General features: G+C 36.2%; 1 protein-coding gene across 3 annotated transcripts in view; it reads left to right on the top strand.

Annotated features, from left to right (window-relative positions):
• The window catches only part of cadm2b (cell adhesion molecule 2b), a 137,262-nt gene that overhangs the window by 101,727 nt on the left and 12,534 nt on the right, over positions 1-23,001 (top strand). For all 3 annotated transcript variants that reach the window (XM_017416464.3, XM_037974110.1, XM_017416465.3), the window contains 3 exons: positions 8,964-9,113; positions 18,156-18,308; positions 18,494-18,631. In XM_017416464.3, the coding sequence (XP_017271953.1) occupies positions 8,964-9,113; positions 18,156-18,308; positions 18,494-18,631 (441 nt within the window). The remainder of the gene's footprint in view (positions 1-8,963; positions 9,114-18,155; positions 18,309-18,493; positions 18,632-23,001) is intronic.

The following is a 23,001-nucleotide window of genomic DNA, read 5'->3' on the forward strand; positions in this document are numbered from 1 at the left end:
CTGTATATGGACTTGTTTTTCTCCATCTTCTGCAGGTGTCCTCCTTCGGAGGGGTTCCGGCTTCCGCTTAGCTGACTCCCCCAGACCGAGTTATCTTCCGTGCTTGGTACCTGCAGTCCCATAAACTCCCATGACCTCGCCAGCTAGTGCAGAATAACACTCATCCTTAGGTTAATACAATACAATTACAGAACATTAATACATTATTCTAACTGGTAAGGAGTGTCTATATTATAGTTTTCACTTCACAAGCCCTTGCTAAATAGTGAGTCTGCTTCAATGTATAGATACTTCTTACAGTAAACTTATGTTGAAGGAGCATTCACTGTTTTGGCTGTGGCTCATCACTTTGTTACATACTAGAAATTACCTATTTATTTAAAAAGGACATCTGAACATGATTTGAAAGATTTGAATTAAATTTATATGTAAATAATTTTCTCATCAGAGTTCTTGACAGCAATCTGAAAACTACAAAGTAAATGTGATACAAATCAAGGAAGGTTAAAAATTTAATCAAAACTCAACAAACTTTGAAAAATGTAATACAAGACAAAACAGGAAGTAAGGCTAAAACAAAACACTGAGAGACAGAGGAGCACGTCAAACTAAATCTCAGAAACAAAGAACATAAAAACCCCTCAGACCAAACCCATATATCATGGCATCATTTCTAAACCCATAAATCATAGCAAAGATTAGGAGTGTATAGTTTCATTCAACCCCTCCGTAATCCCCATGTTGTCCAATTAAATCCAACACCTTTTCATGGTTACAGCTCCCAGGTCACCAAAATAAAATAGCCTTGTTGTCTTTTAAATGCAAAAACTTTATTTTTAAACACATATAAAAAATTGGAGATCTTGAAAATTGCTCATATTGGGATTAAAAGTGGTCATCTGAGTTTAGGACTTCATTTGAATTCTAGGGTGACCCAATTAGAACTGCCACTAAAATAGACTAAAGCATGGTATTATATAATAATCAGTCAATAAAGTCTCTAAAACATTTATTAAAACGTCTGGGTATTCCAGAAGCTAAGATGTATCAATCTGAATTTGTATGGCACGACCCGCAGTGATGTTCCCCTCTAATTTTCATTTGGTGGAGATCTGTACAATATTTAGACTGTTTTATGTCAAATGTCTAAAGTCAAATGGTTTATGGCACATTTAATAAATGATTGAAGATATGGAAAAGAAATTAAAGGAAACATCCTAATTTCTTTGTATGGAGAATATCCTTTATTTAGTCTCCATTATGTTTTATTTTACATGTCCATGCATTTAATCAGTCTATAACCCTCCTACTCTTTCAATTACTGGTGCAAACGCAAAATTCATATTACATGGGTTTCACGCAAGGGTGACCACAGTAACAATGATATTGGGTTCAGGGCTTCCAGAGCATATATATGGAACCGCACAAAGTGAGAGATGAGCATCATTTAATGGTCAGATGTAGGGGTGAAAAATGCCAGATTTTTGGTTCTAGGTTTGTGTTTATATGCGTACTGTAACTCTCCATAGCTGTAATTAAAGCCCTTTTGACAAAGCACGTTCAAGGCACCCTTGTTGCGCATCTCTATCCTGTGTGAGAGGCACTGAGGTGCACTGAGAGCTCTCAGGTAACTCGCCTCTGATCCAACAACAGAGGAAGTCACAGAGGTGAAATGGTCTGTGTGGGCTTTAGCACGAAATGAAACTGCAGCACAGGGTGTGACATTGTGATGACGTGCGGTGTGTGGAGTGTGCCAGAGGGATTTAAAAGCAGTGACCAACCAACAGTGAAAACCATCCTAGAACAACCCAGCAATCAACAATGGCTGTTAGGCCCCTTATAACATCTGGCAGCAGATGTTTTTTTTTTACACACTGCTGATTTCAATTCCTTAGACAACCTGGTCAGCACAAGTGACTTATGTCAACATCACCAATGTTGGTGGTGGTCTAATTTTAATTTTTAAGACAATGACAGCATCTTATAGCAAACAAGTCCTCTGAGGCAACGGTTTTTGTTGGAATTTTAAAAAGAACCTCTTCTAGGTCACAATAATACCACAAAACCAGAGAGTATTCAGTTAAAGACGCACTGTAACAACAGAGACACAAACCTTTTCATCTGTTGTTCTATATAAAAAATCTTTTTCATAAATCTAAGTGGCTTGTTTTCACAATGTAGGTGTAACTGTTACCGATTTTTTCCTTAAAAAGCACTGGCACTTCTATCTTTATTGTCATCAGTAAGAGCCTTCAAAGGATTCTCCCCAAAGTTATTGAGATGAAAGCTAGTTGTGTAAGAACAGCTGAAACAGGACAATCTTTTTTTCAGGAGAGTCTAGACTAGATTGTAAAATATGCAACGCAACCACTACTTCTGGAGTTATTTACGCTGCAGAATGCAATCAGACATATTACATATTATATGTAACCTTTTTGAAGATTTTTGAAAGTATAATGTCTGATGCACTGGTGGATGTGTCATATATTGATTTTATACATTGTCTTTTCTTATTTATTTTTATTTACTTTCTTTTTCTTTTCTTTCTTTCATTGTTACATCTTATTTTCTGTTACTGCTGATTTTATTCTTTGTACGGTGTCCTTGAGTGCCAGAAAGGCGCCTTGAAATAAAATGTATTATTATTATTATTATTATAAGAAATAAAGTGTATCTCTCTGTTGTTGCCTATTTAGTTCAATACGGTTAGTTTTTTTTTTTTTAATACAAGTACTAAGTTTGTGTGGTTAGCACAAATCAAGCTGTGATTTACAGACTTTTACATAGTTGGAAAAGGTCTATCTGTGTATCTCACATGGAGGATTGTAAGATTTTTTTCTTCTGTTCACCATGAGATATACAGCAACAGATATTCCCAGGGTATTTATTATACAGTGTCTCTTTCAGTATGTTGCTCAATATGAGGCATTCAGATAGTTAGCCATTTAAGTGACCGAGATATAACTTTAATTCCAAAAAATTTAGCCTTTTGTATAAATGTGTTATAGTTAAAAACTTTTTCGGCGTGATAGTGACTCACAGACGTATAAAAGTAAAATGTAATACATATCTAATGTTCTAGCAGTTTCACATTCAAAGTAAACTTAGAACTTTGAAAATTGACGTAAAATATTTTGTGTTTGAATATATAGACTTTTTATTTGCATAAATAAATTAGCTGTTATTTTAAACACTCTTTGGATGATCCTGTAAAATGGACCTTTTTCACAGTTTGAATTTTCTTTTCTCCACCTCTTTGGAAACTCAAATAGATTTTGTAAATTTTGAGTAGAATTAACAGCAATGCAGCCAAAATTGCACTGGCAGCTTCTTATGGTTGTGTGAACACGAGCATGTTGTCTGTTGTCATCATTTAAAAGATTAAACACAAATAAAAAATAGATTTTGTGTACCTGGATCTTTTAGCTGGCTTGAATTACCCTTACAAAATACTGAAAAATATACAAAATGTAAAAGTTCAATAAAATAAAAGCAATTGGAAAGGAAAAAAAATTTTTTTTTGCTAAATTTCACCAGACAACAGCAAACTCACAACAGAGCCAAGTAAAACAGTAGCTGAATATGGAAAAAAAATAATATTACAAACTACAATTTGCTAAGAAAAAGTCATAAGCAGTTCATTTATGCAAGCAGAACAACTTCCAACACCTGTTTTAATATCTGGTTGTGTTGGAGTCAGGTAATGTTAATACGCATGGCCTAAATTTTAATCGCAATCATTTGTTTCTGATTATAAGCAACAGATATTTGCATGCATTTTCCCCCCTCCACAGGCACTGAATAATACATTATATACCATTGATTTGATTAATAGAGGCTTAAAAGTAAAAGTGCATTGCATTGCCAAAATATCCATTTCAGGCTTTCTGCTCTCAGTCGAAATAAATATGTGATTTGTATTGAGAAGTTCTTGCATAAAATTTTATTACTGTGCTATAAAGTTACAAATTTCATCAGCGTGCAGAGAGGAGTCAAACACACCCAACACCTTTTTTTGCAATGAAACTCTTGTAAAAATCAAGCACCAGAGAAGAACTTGTGGTTTCATAACTGCTTGATATTTATTTCTTATAAAAATTAATCATTCTTATTATTTCCTAATGAATGAATGCATTTGTGGAACTATATTTGTTTTCTTCTGCCCTGCTCACAGTTTACAGTTTATTCTGCAGTGTTGTGCTTGACTGCTCTCCAGCCATTCATCAAGGTGCTGCTTTCCATTATTTGGTGCAGTCAGCTGAAACTGAGAAAGGTTTTTGGGGTGGTATGCCTCATTCTTCCTCTACTAACGCTCTGTTCTCCTAAACATAGACATGCTTCATATTATTCCACTTCTGCTCTGGGCTAGTGGTCATTAGATGAGTCAGTGAATCTAAACATGCAACAGGGTTTTATGATAGTTAGGTTTTTAAACATGGATTCACAACAAGCAATGTCTATTTTTAAATATTTTTTGTAAATATACTTGCATAAAAATTATAGAAATAAAGTCCTCTATCTGCAACCATCAGCCAATCTTCTTACTCCATTTAGGTATAGTCACACAGAGTTCTATTGTTGTACGCTTCACATTTTCTACATACCCACCCAGGCCACAAGGCGTGCAAAATCAATAACCTAAGTATCATATTCTTTGTTTCTAATATTGTCAGAGCTCAGATTCCATCAATCCACAGGCTGAGCTGCATTCTGATAACAGCTTGAACAGAGCTGGGCTGAGATGAAATGAAATAGTTTATTGCTAATGTACACTCAACAGCCAGCCGTTTTGAACATCTGTATTCATATTTCTGTATTCCACACCTGCTGCAAAGACTTCATCCCTGAGAGGAGAAGCATCTACATCTAGTCTGTGCATTAACAGACATCTGCTTCTATGGTGCAAATCTAATCACTAAATATTTGTGTTTACAATGAAGATGCTATCTTCTTACCCAATTTACATTTCTACCTATTTTGGCTGTGCAGGTAAATATTTGATTCATGAGGTAGTGTCACCTGATTCTGTATGAAAGTTAATGCCACCGTAGAGAGATGTGTCAGCAGCATTCTGAATGTGTGAAGCACAGCAAACAGCTTGACTAATCTCATGTGTGCTGACATTGTGACTGATGATCAGTGTGCTGGTGGCCCACCTGAGTGTGGACCATAATCTCTTGGCTCAGGGTGATATTGCCAGGTTCAGCTTTTACTGGAGTGGCCTCTTTTCGGCTCTCATAGGAGAAAAAAAAAATACTCTTAGATCAACGTGATTGTAATAAAAAAAGAAACATTGAGAAAGGAGGGAGTGGTGCCAAGCAACCGATTACAGCTTTAAGAGTTAGACCCATGAGCAGGCTGATCTTAGAAGTGGTTTGATTTTTAAAAGGACACACAAAAAAAAACATAAAATCTCTGTGGCTTATTATTTAACAGTAAAAATTGGTTCATTTTCTGCTCATATTTCACCATCTTATTATTCAAAGATTAAAAGCTGAAGAGATGCTGAATTGAAAAGTTAGGAAAAGAGAGTGTCTTTACATTATTTAAGGATTTTTATTACACTGCATCATGATATTTCCAAATTAAAAGAAGATATAACATCACATAGGTGTAGGTTTATTCATCATTTCTTCTCTGAGTCATCAGTGAACTGAACAACCTCCATACTTCTGTAAGTCAGTGTTTGTTCTTTTTCACTGGGCTCATTTTTACAATAAAGCTCAGCTATGACTCAATACAACAACCTTTACTTTTATCAAGATCACAGTTCTGTCTGTACATGACTCTATACTGTACCTGCAATTCTTTCTCTTTGTTGTCCTTTACTTATTACTTTTTCTTATTATTCTTATTCAATTTGAAAACTCCAGTCTGGAAAATACACTTAAATTCAGTAGGGCCTTCGGAGGTTGGAATCTGTCACTGTGGATATTAATTTGTGAGGGTTTTTTTAGATATTTTGTGCTGATATGTCTCTTAAAATAAATTCATTTTATTTGTTTTTGTTATTTTTATGTTTTTTAACATATGTGAAGCATATTATGGTGCATCATAGTAAATTATATCAAGTTATTTCACAGAGGAGTTGTCACAGAATCATTAGGAGACATCTGTTTTACACCATAATTAAAAAATAATTAACCACATGTATTGCATATATTAATACACTTACCTTCACACTATGTCTAATTAAAAAATTCAAAAAGATAGCATAGTTTAAATATAGTATAGTATAGTATAGCATGACATAGCATAGTTCTTTGACATGTATTGTATAAGGATTTTGACAATCTCATATAATAAAAAAATTGAATGTATAAATTGCATTGCAAACAACATAAATTTTAAAAAGTTATAAATGTAAGTGCACACCTTTATACATTAAAACTAAACATTTTATGAAGGCATATTACAAACTTTTATTTGACATGAATGCAGAAAATGTTCAAAAATATAAAAAGTGTTATTTTATTTGCTACATTGCTTTTAAACATTATTTTTTGGTCAGAAGTGCATTAAACAAGCCCTTTTTAACTAGTCTTCATACATTTAGTGAGTTGTACTTGTTCACTGATGTCACCAAAGGCTTTAACAAGCACCAATTGCTGTGTTGTTCCTCCCCCTTTCTCCAGTCCTATTGATGTTTGTAGGTTTGGTGGCTGTTGACCAAATGGTGACAGAGTAAAAAGAAAATTTTCATAAAGTAAATTTGTTCTGTGAAAGGCCTCCATGTTCCACCAGAGCAACTTCTGTCCATTCTGGCATTGATTCTAAAAGTCTCTACAAAAGGACAGAACATCGTTCTACTGAAGGATATATCCTCATTTGATGTCTTATTGATTTTAGTGGAGGCACACATGTCCGAATTCTAACACACCGGTATGAATTCTCTCATATGTGTACAACTAGACGACAAAGACCAAAGTGTATGATTCACCTTTTTCACACTCATCAAATCATTCAGTGACCCTCTGGATAGGGGCATTGTCATCCTGGAAGGGACCACTCCCATCAGGATAGAAACGTTTCATCACAGAACAAAGGTGATCACACAGAAAAACTTTGTATTGATTTGTGTTGACCCTTTTTTTCTGAGAGGACAAGTGGACCCAGAGATGCTAGCAAAATGACTCCACTGCTGAAAGTACTGGAGACCCTCACTGTAGGAATTAAGGGTACTTTTTAATTGAATTTTTCATCCGTCTTTAGGAATAGGCAGGTAATGTAAAGTTGAGTCTTTCAAGGAGGCTGTCTGAAAAATAGATTAATAGATTTTGTAGGAAATTGTGAAAACACTGTTTAGCCCTCCCGTGGCCTTCGGGTCAAATTGACCAGAAGTTACAAGAGCTTCTCTGCCTCTCTCTATCTCTCTCTCTTTTGAGAGCTTCATAGGATTAAGTAGTCTCTCTGTCTGTCTTCTAAACTGGTTTGCAATGAGAGTACTAAACGTTCCATATGAAATGATGGCCTTAAAAAGCAGCAATAATTAAAGCTAATGTAAAACTTTGAAAATACGGTTAATTTTCAATACCTAAAATAGTAAAAAATGATGGAACTCTCCAAATAATACCATTTAGCCTAACATCAAGTGAGAAAAAAATATGTCACTCTGAATATAACTGAAAGCAAAAAATGGAAGAAAAACATGGTTTTGCAACAAGTTTTTTCTATCAATTCTACCTAATATAACCAGAGTAAAGCTAAAAGAAATGCCAGACAAGGCTACTTCAGAGATTTGATTTATTTTCTGTGAGTAGTGAACAGGATGTACTGGAAACGTATAGCTAAGATAATGAAAAGTCGTCAAGATAACTGATATGCAAAACTGCACCTAATACTCCATTTCCCCTTGTGATATCACAGACACAAAGTTTTTGAAGTATCTTGCTGACAGTTTGAGTTATTGTAGTGATAACATGGTGAAATTATGTGTTATATTGAGATATAACTAGGTCAAGGAAAGTTCCAAAGACCTTTGGCTGTCCCACCCTTCTCTGCACCCATGTTTTAGTGGGATTAATGAGGCAGACATCTGCTCCCTTAGCTGAGATATCCCTGCGGTGAACTGTCCCTGGTTGGGGCATAGAAAATGTCACCTTCAAATTCAGGCACATGTGTACAATTGGAAACCAAAACAGATCTGCAAAATCAAGAGAAACATGTACAGAACATTACCTTGTGGACAAAGGAGTCCTTGCAGACACATATAACTTCAAACATCAATTCAACAGCTCTAATACAATTGTTGCTTACTGTCATAGCTGAAGTGGTAGGTCTGGGCTTTTTTCTAATCACAGTTCTCTTCAAAGGAGTATTGGTTTTAGATATGTGTTTCTGAAGCTAGACAGAGTTCAATAAAACACAGCCAGGATAAAAATACTTCTGCAATGTAATTAGGGGACTTTGCTGAGACGACAAGTACAAATGTGCAATAAGAAGGTAAAATCCAGCAAGGCTGGATGATTAGGTCTCATTTGGATGTATTCTGCACACTGTGACAAGCACCTGTTTCAGGGCACGGCAGTTGCTCGGATCGAAGGCCCACAGTGTCTGGGATTATGTGTCAATTTACCACCCAGCTGCAGCTCTACACTCTACAGCAGAACATGACTACCTCTAATTAGGCCATGCTACCAATTAGGGTCTTGCAATAAGGCAACAACGAAGGCACTCTGGGAGACTAAAACCTACCATTGTTGCTACCATAAAAAGAAACCTCAGCCCTTGAGCTCCAACAGCTCTTGAAAGCCAGGGATCGTGTCAGCCGGGCTCCCATTAAACTATTTCTGGTTTGCTGTGATGCAATGAAGACAATAATCTCACTGGAAAATATGAAAACAGAATGCAAACTTTGTCACGTTTCAAGTCTGAATAAAAAGATCAAGTGAATGAAAGTCAAAGACACTAAGAACCAGTTTAATGCAGCTTCATATCTCAACCTCTGTTTTATAATCCCACAGGTAGCCAGGGTCAGTTCCCCATCACTCAGAATGTGACGGTGGTGGAGGGGGGCACAGCCAACATGACCTGTCGTGTGGATTACAATGATAACACTTCCCTCCAGTGGTCAAACCCTGCACAACAAACTCTGTTTTTTGGAGACAAGAAAGGTAAGTAATATTCCAAATACGGTTAACCCCAATGATGAAATGTCAAGATGAGCTGTGAGAGGCAGATTGTGTTTCATCAGTGTAATTAATTTTTCAAATTTTGAATGTTTCAAATTCCTTTCTGCCTAGAAGCTTACAGTATTACTGATTACACAACAAAGACATGATATGAAGAAAATACATTTATTTCTTGTAATGTTGAAGCAGACTTTTAATAATTTTATGTCTCTGTTAATGTCCCAGGGCACAAACTAAACAGAAATAGACTGTTTTTTGGGGTTTTTTTTTTTTGTATTATACTTTTGTAATCATGCAACACTGACAGTGCTGTTTACAGCAGCGTAACGCCTGTGGATGCTGAAATGATTGGGCTTAATTAGTGTCTATGCTGCCCTAAATTTGTATAGTTGTTTTGATGTCACTCTGATATGGAAGTAGACTGTTGCAATCTTGTGAAACAAAGGCTCTGCTAGAATGAAATATAATGTGCTCTCACCAGCCAAATCCAATTTAAAGGTGACAAAAGTCTAGATTTGATAAATTGGAACGGGGGTGAAAGGAAGTATAACAGTGGACTGGTCTTGTAAGGGTTGGGGTGCTCATCTATCAGTGTTTCTCACAGCATATTACCCATTTCATTTATGCTGTAGCTGCTAATACAATATCATTGGTTCAGTGATTGAAGATGAACTTTCCCTCTGAATAACAATTGATACCAGAGGAAGATGCTAGAGTGAACCAGCAGAATGGGAGTCACAGTCAGGTTTGAAGAAATACTTTCCCTCTCACAACTGATTGGATTTAGTAATGAGGTCTAAGGTGTTTTATTAGATGAAATTACTTCTAAATACAATTAAATGAAACTTAACTGAATCTTAAACAGATTCTCCTGTGCGAGTGATGTGGGTGTGTTCTTGAATTAAAGCTGAAATCACAGAACATAAACAAAACATTTTTAAATTAATTTTCAGTTTCTACATTTCATATTATATAAAAAATGTAATAAATATTTTTGCATTGGTTGTTTACAGTTATGACCCCTCTGTCTTTTAAAGAGAGCTTAAAATACATAAAGCCACTTTGCTCATTTTAGGTAACCATTTATATTGCATGACAGAATCAGTTTCCCAAGCAATAAGGATGACAAAATTAATGTTGTTCAGTCAGGTTGACAGAGCTAAGTGTGGGAACACTTGCTCCACATGTCCTGCAGCCAAATAAAAAGCTTTATTGGCACAACTAACACAATGCCTATGAGGCTATCAGGAGAAATGGGAGGCGTTGAACAACACAAGCTTCATATGGAGAACAGAGTGGGACACCTGGAAAGAAGTCTTCGCTGTGCCAAATCACCAGTTAATTGCTTGGCACGTAGCTGCAAACTGTCCTTCACTTGTTTGTTGTGGCCTCATGTAGAATGAAAAATCTTACATTAAACTGACTTTCAATTCAACATGTAACTGTTACACATGAGGCAGGTTTGTTCACTCCAACTGACAAACAGCTGGTCAGAGACCAGTGTCTCTGAGTAAATTAGATTACGGCAGTAATGATGCATTCCAGTGGTCTCAGTTTTAGTATTTTAAGCTAGCTCTCTGTTGATAAATATCTACTTTTTCTGTACTTTGTGCGTACAGTGCCTTGTAAAGGTATTCACCCCTTTGGATGTTTTCTGATTTTATTGCTGTCACTATAAATTGGTCTTCTTTACAAAAAAATATTTTAAAAATAAAAACTTTTAGTGTTGAAGTGAAACTAAATTTCACTAAATTGGTATTACTCTGTAAAAATTTAGTTTCACTTTGACAATAACGGTTTTACTATATATATATATATATATATATATATATATATATATATAGTAAGGAGGGCAATTTCCATATTGTCTTGGACGTCTATAACAATCTAATTCTTCCTCTGCAGGGAAATATTCCACATCTTTGTTCAAAGAAACACAAAACACAAACGATTTTACTTTTTCTACCTTTCATGTATGATACTGTATGCTCAAAAAGCAAGAATTGATTCTCTGAGTATTTTTTTTAAGCAACTTTATCTTGTTCCCTCAAGCTTTGTCATAAAGATAAGGGTTTTGTCTTGATGTGTTTGAACTTTGAAAAAATATGTATATGGTTGCAGGAAAAGAGATATTAAAATGCTCTTTGAATTTCTTTGGGACTAGTTTTCTGTATTATATCAACTGAGTTATAAGGCTGCTTGGAAATGTAAGACAAAATCTGATCTTAGACCTATCTATAATTTGTTTGTTTTGATTCAGGTCTGTGAAAACGGAGATAGAAAAATAAAGAAGTTGTTACAAATTAGGTTGTAAGGATTTCTGGTCATTTGGGGCAGTTACAGTGGAAATTAAACGCCTAGCATTCGTTAAAAGAACACATATCACCCATTGCCTTTCATGCCAAAGTTTTAGACAAAGATCATCTTATGTTGAGAAATATAGTTGATGTTATAATTTTATGAAAAACAGTGCTACCATTGACTACTCCAGCTGATTTGAAACAATATCTCCCAAAAGAAGCTCAGTTAAACAATGTATTTTTCAAAAAGAATATTAACCTCAAGGACTTGCAACATGTGATCCATATGGGTTAGACTTTTTCTGCATATTTGTGTAAAGCAGCAGACAGACCTCTTCTTATATCATGCCAGCTGGCTCCTTGGCATGCTGCTTCTCATCTATTATGTATATCTGAGTCTTGGTTGATTGTCACCACCACAGAGGCTTCAGATTATACTACAGCAAAGATCATATTCCCACAGACTTGAGAAAACACAGATAAATTACCTTAATAGTTAGGCCAATGGTTCCCTCATACATTAGGCTAATTAGTGGTCACTGCTCAGGTCTGGCATTCTGGTGGGCTGCCATGATGATAAAATGAAATTAAACCACATGACTTTTGTAGAATTATCCCCTTTATAAGTCACCACTGCTGTGAATTATTATTACTGAGCAGGACAAATGAGAACAGAGCTTTCCTTTGCTGTCCTTATGATGATTTATTTCACTTTTGGCTTTTGTGGAAAAGGACAAAATGACTGTAGAGAATATGTGGAGAATGGTAATGGCACTCATGAAAGCATACAGAATTTATTTGTCAGACATGAGAACATGAATCTGAATTATGCAATTATTAACAAAGGTTATTGAGGGTTGGATGTCAAAGGTAGGTGAGTAATTTGGTCTGTATATACACTTATATGTGTATAAAAAAAATTACAACATTTGTCACTATTTCTCCATATCCATCCCATGTTTTAGAAGTTCACGATTCATCATTCATGACATTTAATTGAGGAATTCAGACTGAATCATAAAGGTCACAAAGCAAAATTGATCTTAATTGGCTTGTTGCAATCAAAATGCTGTTATGTGCTAAATGAATGCTCTAATGTGAGCATTAAAACATTCATTAGCCTGAGAGAATGGAGGATAATTATCAGGGATGCAATTACTGGAGTGAGCACCAATGAAAGCACATTTAAAACTCAATTTGAGTAAATACACAATATTTTATAGATGTTGTAAGTAAAGATTTTATTATTATTATTATTATTATTATTATTATTATTATTATTATTATTATTATTATTATTATTATTTGTTATATCTTACCTAGAAAAATCTAAGAAAATGACACACAAGAACAAAGCTACTATGCATACATTTGATTAATGGATGTAATGGTTTCTCTCAGTTTCTTCAAATGTCTTGGAAAGACTTTTCACAGGTGAGAAGCCACAAGTTTGTTCTTTGAAGTGGTGTTTACTTTTCAGTGAATGTTTTTAACAGGAACAAAGTATAGAAAGGCTCTCATGGTCAGGGCTAATGTCTTTCTTCAGGGACTAATGGGCTTTTAAGTGTTCTTTACTTCCAGGTTCACTGAAATGTGAATCTACCATTATGGCACTATATACTCTGCTATTAATGCTAATGTGAAGAGCAACTCTTGCATGTACTACACTAAACTCTATGCCACACTTCACTCTCATGTATTATTTATATTAGCTGTTTGGAATGATCAAGAAAATTATGTATTTTTATTTAGAGAGTTTGAGGCTTCATAAATAATGTTAGGTTCCTTTTTACAAAGGCAAAGTTAATGTTATGTGTGTGTTTTTCTTAACCTCAGTAGATTCAATTGTAAACATTCGATCTCACAGTCAAGTTTATATTTGTGGGCTGAAAAATGTACAAACAAAACTATAATCTGACTTTATATCTGGTGTTTAAAGCAGGTATGTATATAGCCTCAGAAAGTTTTGCTTTTTCTTTGCTACCCTGATTCATGCACTAAAAAATTAGTCCAATTTGAGAAGCATCTGCTCTGTGGGAACTCTGAGAGTGCATGCAGTGACAATGGCCCTCTGAAACAAGGCTCTTTCCTTCTCTTAATTGCAGTCACATGTGTGGTGGGAAAGAGCCCCCTGCCTGCACCACTATATGCTTGGAACTTGTCCAGAATCGCCCACACAGTCACTGAGCGAGCGCAGCCAGCAGCAAACACCCTCTAATTGCAAAGAGTGGAGCCCATGGCTGGAGTGCAGGCAGGGAGGGGGTGCTTGCCAGGATTCTGTGTTCTCGCCGAAGGACAGCGAGTGCTTTCACATTTCAGGACGAGCTCAAAAGTGACATAGGCCATATAAAAATGGCCACATGGGAACATCGCAGATGTAACATGTTTTGGCTGAACTCAAGAGCCATCAGTTTGTTTCCAGGACTAATGGGTAGATGTAAAATGTCCTTTTCTATCTGGACCATCAGAAGATAGTTCATTGTTTTGGATTAAAAACATTTGTTAACATCTGTCTGCTGCTCAGTGGAGTGATACAGTGAATGTCATGTTATAATTGTACTTCCAGATCCTTTGCTTCCAGTTACTTGAGGACAAATATAATGTAGGTGCTAACCAGACTGTCAGCCCTTTTTTATAAATGTCAGCTGTGTTCCACTCATATATAGTCAATGATTTTTGTGGTAGTTTTGCCAGGTTATTTTGACAAGTCAGTTCCTGGGTTAAAGCTATTGGGTCATAGGTTGGGTTGTTTTGATCAAATATTGGGTCAAAATGTTGACCCAGTAGTTGGATCATAGATAAGCCATGTCATTCCTCACAGCCTGCCATTTTAAGCCAGAAGTTGACCAAATCAGACCTGATTGGACCACTGCTTTAGGGATGTAATAAGTAAAAGTAAGACAGCAAAAACAACTTTGTAAGAATATGTTTAATCTGATTGGCTTTGTTAATGACTGTAGTTTGCACTAGACAGTCAGTTTAGTTTCCAAAAACATTAGTTGGTGCTAACTAACTGATGGTAGCGTCAGCCCAAGTTGTAATTATCTAAAAACTCAGATTTTGAGTTGCTCTTTTAAAGTGGTGTATCAGTAGATCTAATTCAACAAAATAGTTGTTTTTTTAGCCCAATTTTTTGCATCAAAAAGTTGGATTAAACCAAATCCTACTGAGTTATCCAGGGTTGGTTTGGTCCAAATTTGACCCAGCACATTACAAATGAGTTGTTTTTAACCCAGCAGTTTGTTTCAGACCATTTTTGAAAACATATAACATTTAGACAACTTTAAGTAAAACTGGCATTAACAGTTAAAACTTACCCTTATCTGAAAAACTTCTGTTGTCTCATAAAACTGCACAGTTTTGTCTTCCACATTATCCTGTATCCTGAGGGAGACTTACGGAGTCAGTTTTACTGATTTGAGACAGCCTTGGAAAGGCCTCCATCACAGGAGATGTACTGCTGCCATGTCATTAAGCTGCCACTCTACAAGGCTGCAGCATACACAAGGTCAGGGTGCAGATTTATGTTTCCGCTTAAGCAGAATGAACAGTGCCAGAGCTATCTAGGGTTTTGAGGAAATGAACCTTTTCATCACATTGATTTCCCAAAGCACCTGGAAAAAAGCTTTGTCAGCCGTGGCATTTGGGTCTGATTGTGACGAATCTACCCACAATATGGGCCTCTAGCCTGGATTGGATTCTGGTAGTTTGGTTTCCTGGGCGTATGATGTTTGAGTAATAGTCAACACTTACCTTTGGGTTTTCCAAACCTGTGCACGTCTTATTCCATCAATATGTCTGGTCCCATTTGCTCCATAATGCCGGTGGCTGTCTAACAAAATTGCATCAGTCAAGACCATCTTTTGTTTAACTAAAAGCTGTTTCTTGGATTTAGTATTTCAGCAACTGACATTTAGATATATTTCAATTCTGAATGGTAATGTGATGTTCATACATTACACAAAATGAGCTGAATACTTAAGGCTTTAAATGTCACTTGAAATTATCAGTGGTCTGTATTGCATTAGGTCACTCTTTGGTATTTAAAATGGGACTCCACATATATTGAATAGCAGACAAAGTTAAAAGGCTTTTTATGGAGTTGATCATTTCAGAGAATATCAATGTCTTGAGCTTAATTCTCAATGGATTCAGTTCACAAATTCATATAGAAAAGCTTTCAGAAATTTTGAGCAACTCCTCCTGTAGCATATCTAATAAACTTCCAAAGAAAAACTATATTCAGCATGTTTCATCTATCCATTCATCCATTAATCCATACATACATACATTTTCTTTACCCATTTTTTTCAGCATATTTTAATAATTGCTAAATATTTTTTGCTACTATGGTATTCCAAATTTGTTTATAGAAGAACAAGAGACTTAAAGCTGTTATCTAAAATGATACCTGTTTTTATGAGAACATACCAAGGGATTCATGCTGCAGTAACTTGACAAATTTCAATGTCGTTTTAATCGTTTTTGACAACACTAAATGTGTTGCACCAGACATCATCTTAAGCTGATCACACCTACTGGAATAAGCTGCAAAATTTCACTGTGAATTCCTACAGATTTTAGGCAGCTTGTCATTTTAGCAGAAAAAAAGGAGAAAAGAAACAGCAGGTTTCCATCAACAAATCCCTGTTACAGAACAGAGACAAAACATTTATCAGCATCTCAAAGGTGTTTGTGTTTCAAGAAACAAGGGGCTAGGAAGAAGAAAAGCTGGCCTCTTTTTTTCACTTTTTTTCTTTATGCATTACTGAGATAGAGGGATATAGGCCATGAGAAGTGTGTCATCTTGTTCACAGCTTTGATCCTCCCTGCCTGTAATTCCATATCTTCAGTTCCTGTGCAATGTTTGCTTAGACCTCATCACCTCTGCAATGCATCCATCCACTAAAGGCTTTGCTGTTTTCTGCTGAAGCCTCTAGGCATTTTCAAGCTGTGTAGTGAGGATGCTTAACTACAAAGAACAGCTTTGTTTCAGGATGATGTTTGTAACAGTAGGACTATCAAATGTTTGTATTAAACCCCGTAGCACATAATAAGCTGGTGCCTGATGGCACAGCTTGTTATTAAATTTTAATTCTAGCTTGAAGATTGTTTTATTTACTCTTCATTCTTCTAAAATTAAAAGCCTTTATTAGGAAACTTCTTTCATGCGTCAGTCTTTATTCATTTTTAGCATCTGTGTGATTATACGGTAATGATCATCAAATAATATGGTGTAACATAATGAAGAGCAGCATTGCTGATAATCAACTGTGTCTGTGTAAAATCTCATAACCATTTTAGCCAATTTAATTTAATTGCAAATCCTATGTCAGCTGTTTATGTTTATCTTTTAAATCAAAAGCCTATCTTGATCTTGCGCAACACTTTACATTTACTAAAATAATTAACTTCTCTTGTAGCATTTTGCCAGATTTTCTCTTTACTCAGTCCAGTTCAGTAGAGTTCAAATTACCTCACATGAATGAAGGTCTCAGGAGAGAGCTGGCCAAGCCTAAAGGGATTTAGGATTAAGAACGCATAATTTATTCAACAAAGAGCACTTTGCCTCCTGCCCTCTGTGGTTGGTCTCTTAAACTTGAACAGTAAGAGCAGGTGACTTTGAATTTAAAACTGTAAAAGAGATGACAGGTACAAGATGACCCTATTCAGTTAAAACCTGTGTTTTTTTAGGTTTATGGAAGTGTAGTCACATTTATATGCACATTGGTGAAGGATTCCAGCAGAGAAATCCAACTCAAAAAGGTTTTAACTCGTGATATGTTGTAAGTATGTGCAATCCTATTAGAAATACTGAAGAACTTATATGACGATGCAGCACCTTTTCGGCTTTGACTCCAAAGATAATCAATTGTGGATGTACATTCAGTGATTGAGGTGATAAGGATGCCCTATGGACACCTCCGTAGGGAGGTGTTCCAGGCATGTCCAACTGGGAGGAGACTGCGGGGAAGATCCAGGAACATGCTGGAGAGACTATGTCTCTCAGCTGGCCTGGGAATGCCTTGGAATCTTCCCAAAGGAGCTGGAAGAGGGGGCTGTGGAGAGAGATGTCCGGGCTTCCCTGTTCAAGCTGCTGCCCCCGTGACCCGGCTCCAGAATAGGTGGCAGATGGATGGATGGATGGATGGATGGATGGATGGATGGATGGATGGATGGATGGATGGATGGATGATTGCTTCCTACAATTTTCATTAAAATTGGCTAACAAAACAGACAAACAAACGCACATGCATGTACACACACAAAGACACAGGCAAAAACATTATCACCCTTTTGCATTAGCAGTGAGCAATAAAAAAAAGCCCAAGCACTTCTTTCCTAAATGCGTAAATCAATATTTGGAAAGCATCTGATTATCAGAATAAATAATAAAATGTAGACTTTGTTTTTTCCCGTTATGCTTCAGCACCTTTCAGTGATGCTGCACTTGCACTGACTCTGAATAAGACTTTCAGCCTAGCATCCAAACATAAAGAGAGAGTTTCAAACTGCTGGCTCTGGAATGTGTTTGCAGCATTTGACAACTATTGTATTTGAAATAACTTAGAGCACCTTCAGTATTCTGCCTTCTTCTGGTAAAGGTCACATAGATCGCACATGGCATCTCTACATGCTGGCTGGTATTTCTGGAGTCAGTGTAAATTTGCCCATTGATGAATTTTTTTTTACTCTCTGTAATTTTTCACCCATCTTCTTATAGCTCTGAGGGATCACAGAATTGAACTGGTGCGAGCCTCGTCACAAGAGCTCACCATTAGAATCAATGACGTCAGCCTGTCAGACGAGGGCCAGTACACATGCTCGCTCTTCACCATGCCTGTCAAGACCACCAAGGCCTTCCTCACTGTTCTGGGTGAGCATGACCGTTTAGAAGAAAATTTCCCAGGCCAGTTACTTGAGGTTGTTTCTTTGCATTCTGGCACATAAGCACACACACATTTTGGATTATACTTTCTTGGATTTAAATAAATAAATGCACACATACAAAAATACATAAATGCATATCCCGTACGGTAATCATATTTGTGCGCATCGCAGGAGTGCCAAGTCGACCAGAGATCACAGGATTTACCAAGCCAGCCATGGAGAAAGATGAAATCACCCTGACATGCACCACATCAGGCAGCAAACCTGCTGCCAACATCCGGTGGTTCCGAAATGACAAGGAGGTCCAAGGTAAGCTGGTGGCATGGATTTAACAGAGCATTGTATCCTCTGTTACAGCTTGTAGCCCCTGGGAGACACCCTTACTGTCAAGTCATTCAGCTGCTGCATTCCTTTGTGCTCATATTCATGCTCCGTTCCACTGGCTCGGGCATCACTGCTGTTCTTGTAAGCTGCCAGATGTTGCTGGACTGATCACCAAAACCAAAAACAGACAATTTTTTTTTTGTTGTTTTTTTTTTCAATTCCAAAGTTAAATGCACATATTGTTAGAGGTACTACAACAATGTACTAAGTTAACAGATCTATTCAGAAATGTTCCTTTAATCTAACACTTAAGGTTCAACATGTGATCTGAAGTTTGCTCTTGGATTTGTCCTTTTCAACAATCAAACACTGGTAACAGATCAATTTACCATTTCAAAATTTAAATAACAATGAAAAGTTTGTATCAAATGATATTTACTTGCCAGTGTTTTTTACGAACAGCTGTAGATGTCAAAAAGTACATAACAAAGAACATGAATGAACAGAAAAATTAAAAGCCTTGTGTTTCTTGAAGGAATGCATATTTTCCCACCACCTTTCATGCCAGCGTTTGAAACCAAGGCTATCTTTTCATGACAAATGACAGAGGTATAGCCATTTTGGTCAAATCTTACAAATAATGTTACATACAAGCTCATGCAATATTGTGTGATCTGTTAGCAATGAAGTATGTATTTAGGATGACTTGTGACCACACCAAGTTTAACTCAGTGTCTGTAAAACTGACTGTAGCTAAGGTTGCATGGCTGTGGTGGCCATTTTGAACTGGGTTAACTCTGAAAGTTAATGATTTGTAAATGTTCATGTCATCAGTACTTTCCGAGAGTTTCACTAAAATCTATCCAGTGTTATATGTGATAGTTTGCTTATGCTGTAGACAATCAAATACACACACACACATGCATTTTCAGTGGTTAAACAATGCGTCTCATAAGTTTCTTCTTTCTAAACTGTGTAAAGTTATGTGCATTTTATTTTTAAAACTCCTTTCCTGATCCTGTTTCTGCTTAAAAAAAAACAAATTCATGGAAAAGAATAGCGATGGAGTGTTCTTCCCTTGCTTCATGACAGAGCTGTGCTGCACAGAGCTCTTTAATATAATGGTGCCTGCTGTGGAGGCTCAGTGTGACAGTTGCTCTTTATAGAAGATTTGCACCAGAGAGTTTTTTTCTTGGTGGTTCTGTCTGTGTCTGCCCAACATGGCATGATGATTGATGGGAGAAGGGCTGGGATATGAAGTTTTCTTGTTGAAATGACATGCACGTAGCTTCCTGAAAGGCCAGTGGAGAGCTGGCACACAGCATCACAACCAGACTTGCTGTCCATCTCAGGAGGCACTGAGATCTCTTTTGTACTTTATTTTTCATAAAAAAATAAAAAAAAGACTTTCAGATAAACCTTTAAAGCTCAAAAATCTATATTCTTGGTATATAAAATGTGTTTTCCTATATTTACTGCGTATCTGATGGCAGAAATGGCATGTATGTGAGCTGAGTGTGAACATATCTCTGAAACGGATCAGGCTCCAAGCCTGAATCAATCTGGTGTCTGTTATACAGGTGTGTTTTATTAGTTTTACTTGTAGGTTCTACGCTGTTTTGGCAAACAGATCTGTATGCAAGGGGGATAAAGAACACAGCAGAAACTGGAGGTCTTGACTTAAAAACCTAATTTCCATGTCAAAGTGTCAAAGATGCGGAATGTCAATCAGTGCTCCAGGATCTAAGTTTTTTTGTTGGTGCAGCTGTAAAGCTTTCTTTAGTGAGCATGTGCTAGGAGCAGCATGTTTTGCCATTGGTTCCTCTGTGGAAGATCATTGCCGCCAGTGTCTGCTGTCAGTCAAATTTATCCCCACTGGGGGACCAGTATATAAACGCTCCAAAGGCAACAGCAGGTGTAATAGCAAAAAGATGTCATATTTATTTCATGCTCTGATGATTAGGTTGCTTTTTTTTGACAATTTATATTAGAACACAGCATTGCAAACCTCAAAGTGCAACTGTCATCTGGAGTCAAGTAATTTGTTTGCCGAGTATAGAGATATACAAATTTCTTGTGTTGCTGAATGGCAGCTAGGCTTCAATTTGTAATCTGCTGATTAAAAATCCACCCACCACCATCACCCTCTTTGCATACACAAAGTTTTCTTTTCTCTGTGACACAAAGACAAATAACAATTTTCTATTCAGTGTAAGACAAGATATTATTGCCTTTAAATCTAGAAAATTAAGAATTACGATGTTAAATCTGCCTCCAATTTTCAATTTGATTATTGGAACAAGGAGAGCACAGCTGAGATTTACTTTTGCAATACTCACATTTTTATACAAATTTTTATACAAACATTTAAAAAATTTGTTGGTACCCCTACAGCTCATTGAAACAATGATTAACTTTGTGTTAAAAGGGATTCAGTTAAAAGTAATTATCCACTGTATATCTGCATGCCATAAGTATGCGATAGAGTAAGCCAAAAAATTATTTGTGGTTTATTTTACAAAGGTATGCTAAAATAGTGTGGCCATATTTGTTGGTAACATTAAAGAGACCACCCCAAACCATTCAAGCTGAACCCCAAGGTCAAGGTACGTCAGTTTCTGATCGCACCAGCAGTCGCATTTTGAATCATAATGGACTCCATGGAAGAAGACCCTGGAGGGCTTACTGGCAGAGAAACACAAAAGAGTTAGACAGGAATTCACCAGAATGGATGTGCACGAGCCCCAAAGTTTCTGAGAGATGTTTTTGGGACTGATCAGACAAAAATGGAGCTTTTTGGCTTTAGTCACAGCAATGTTCTCTGTTTTTACTATTCTAATAGAGTACCAACAAATTTATTTGCATCTGTAAATGATTTATAGCGCTATACATCTTTGAAAAAACATACATGTATCTTATGTTTACAAACATCCTCTTTAAATCTAAACATCGACAAAAGTTGTAATGTTTTAAAATTAGTTGAGAAATGTAATTGACAACGTTTCCCCAATTTGCTTCAGGAAAATTTTAATTCTACTTCTAAAATGTTGATCAAATTTTAATATTTCTTTCTTTCTTTTTTATTTATTTGTGACAGACAGATGGTTGATCCAGACACCTGACAAGTTGGCTACCTTTTAAAAGTGCTCAGCCCTTTTGAAATTTTCCAACAAAGACTTCCCAAGTGGTTCAGTTAAAAAAAAAATGTAAAAAATTAAAATATTAACACATCATATAAGCCTTGTATAACACAAGCCCACCTGTTTTATCCAGGAAAAGAATATAAATAAATAACTTGTGAAACAGCCCCTGCTCTTACCCTAAACTGTCCTACACTAGTTATTGGGAAGCCAATGATTGGAGGAATTAGAATTAAATTAATTACAAGAACAACTGCGAAAAAGAAAAACTAATGGATAAATGAATTTGAGCTTTTACATATTGTTCTCCCCAATAATGAAAGAAAAAGGGCCAAAAAAACAGAAAAAGACATAACAAAATACTATAACTTCTAATTAGCAGGTTAAAAACGTGTGCTGAGAAAAAGGTTCTTGTTTTAATAGCACAATTTAAAAGTAAAACTGGTTTCATAAAAGAAAAAGTGCCAACATTCTTATTATTTCTGTAACAAAACAAATTGACACAGTAAACACATTAACAGTAATTATTCTGAGGGGAAACGAGCAATCATTTTCAAGATATGGTAATATCAGTTAGAAAGGCCTTGACATTTTTTAAGCAAATCAAAGCTTGTCATTGTGGCATCTCATAATTAAAACAGATGCTGGGGAGGTGATCACAGGAGTACCCGTATTTGCCTGAATTCAGCTCTGCTGGCCTCTATAGACATCGGTACAAAGCAAATGCACCTGTGCATATTCCCATTCTTATGAAAACTGGCACAGTATTCTCTCTGGTGATGCCATCAACCGCCTCGAAAGAGACTGACAGCTTCTCTGTTGCAGCTTCAATGCTGCAAGCGGCTCAACAAATGAAAGGAGAAGCAGCAGAGATTTGTGTTTAGTGCCACAGAGGCACTTCCTATGCCCCTCTGTATTTTCAGGCACAATTCAGGGCACGTTATTCTTACCACTTACTATTGTTGCTTTTGATTTCACTTCACTGTAGCAGGCACAAAAATAGACTTAAATCAGTTTGTGAAAGGAGATGATTTGCAAATTGAAAAAGGTAAATGAGTAAATCTGACCATTTAACTTATTATTCAAGCAACAATCATCAAGCAGATTTATTTGAAACTCATAATGAAACAAATAATTGTATATTTTCATATACAACTTGTTTGTCAACTTGTTATGTATATATATATATATATATATATATATATATATATATAT

Source organism: Kryptolebias marmoratus, linkage group LG2, assembly GCF_001649575.2.
Source record: "Kryptolebias marmoratus isolate JLee-2015 linkage group LG2, ASM164957v2, whole genome shotgun sequence".
NCBI lineage: Eukaryota > Metazoa > Chordata > Actinopteri > Cyprinodontiformes > Rivulidae > Kryptolebias > Kryptolebias marmoratus.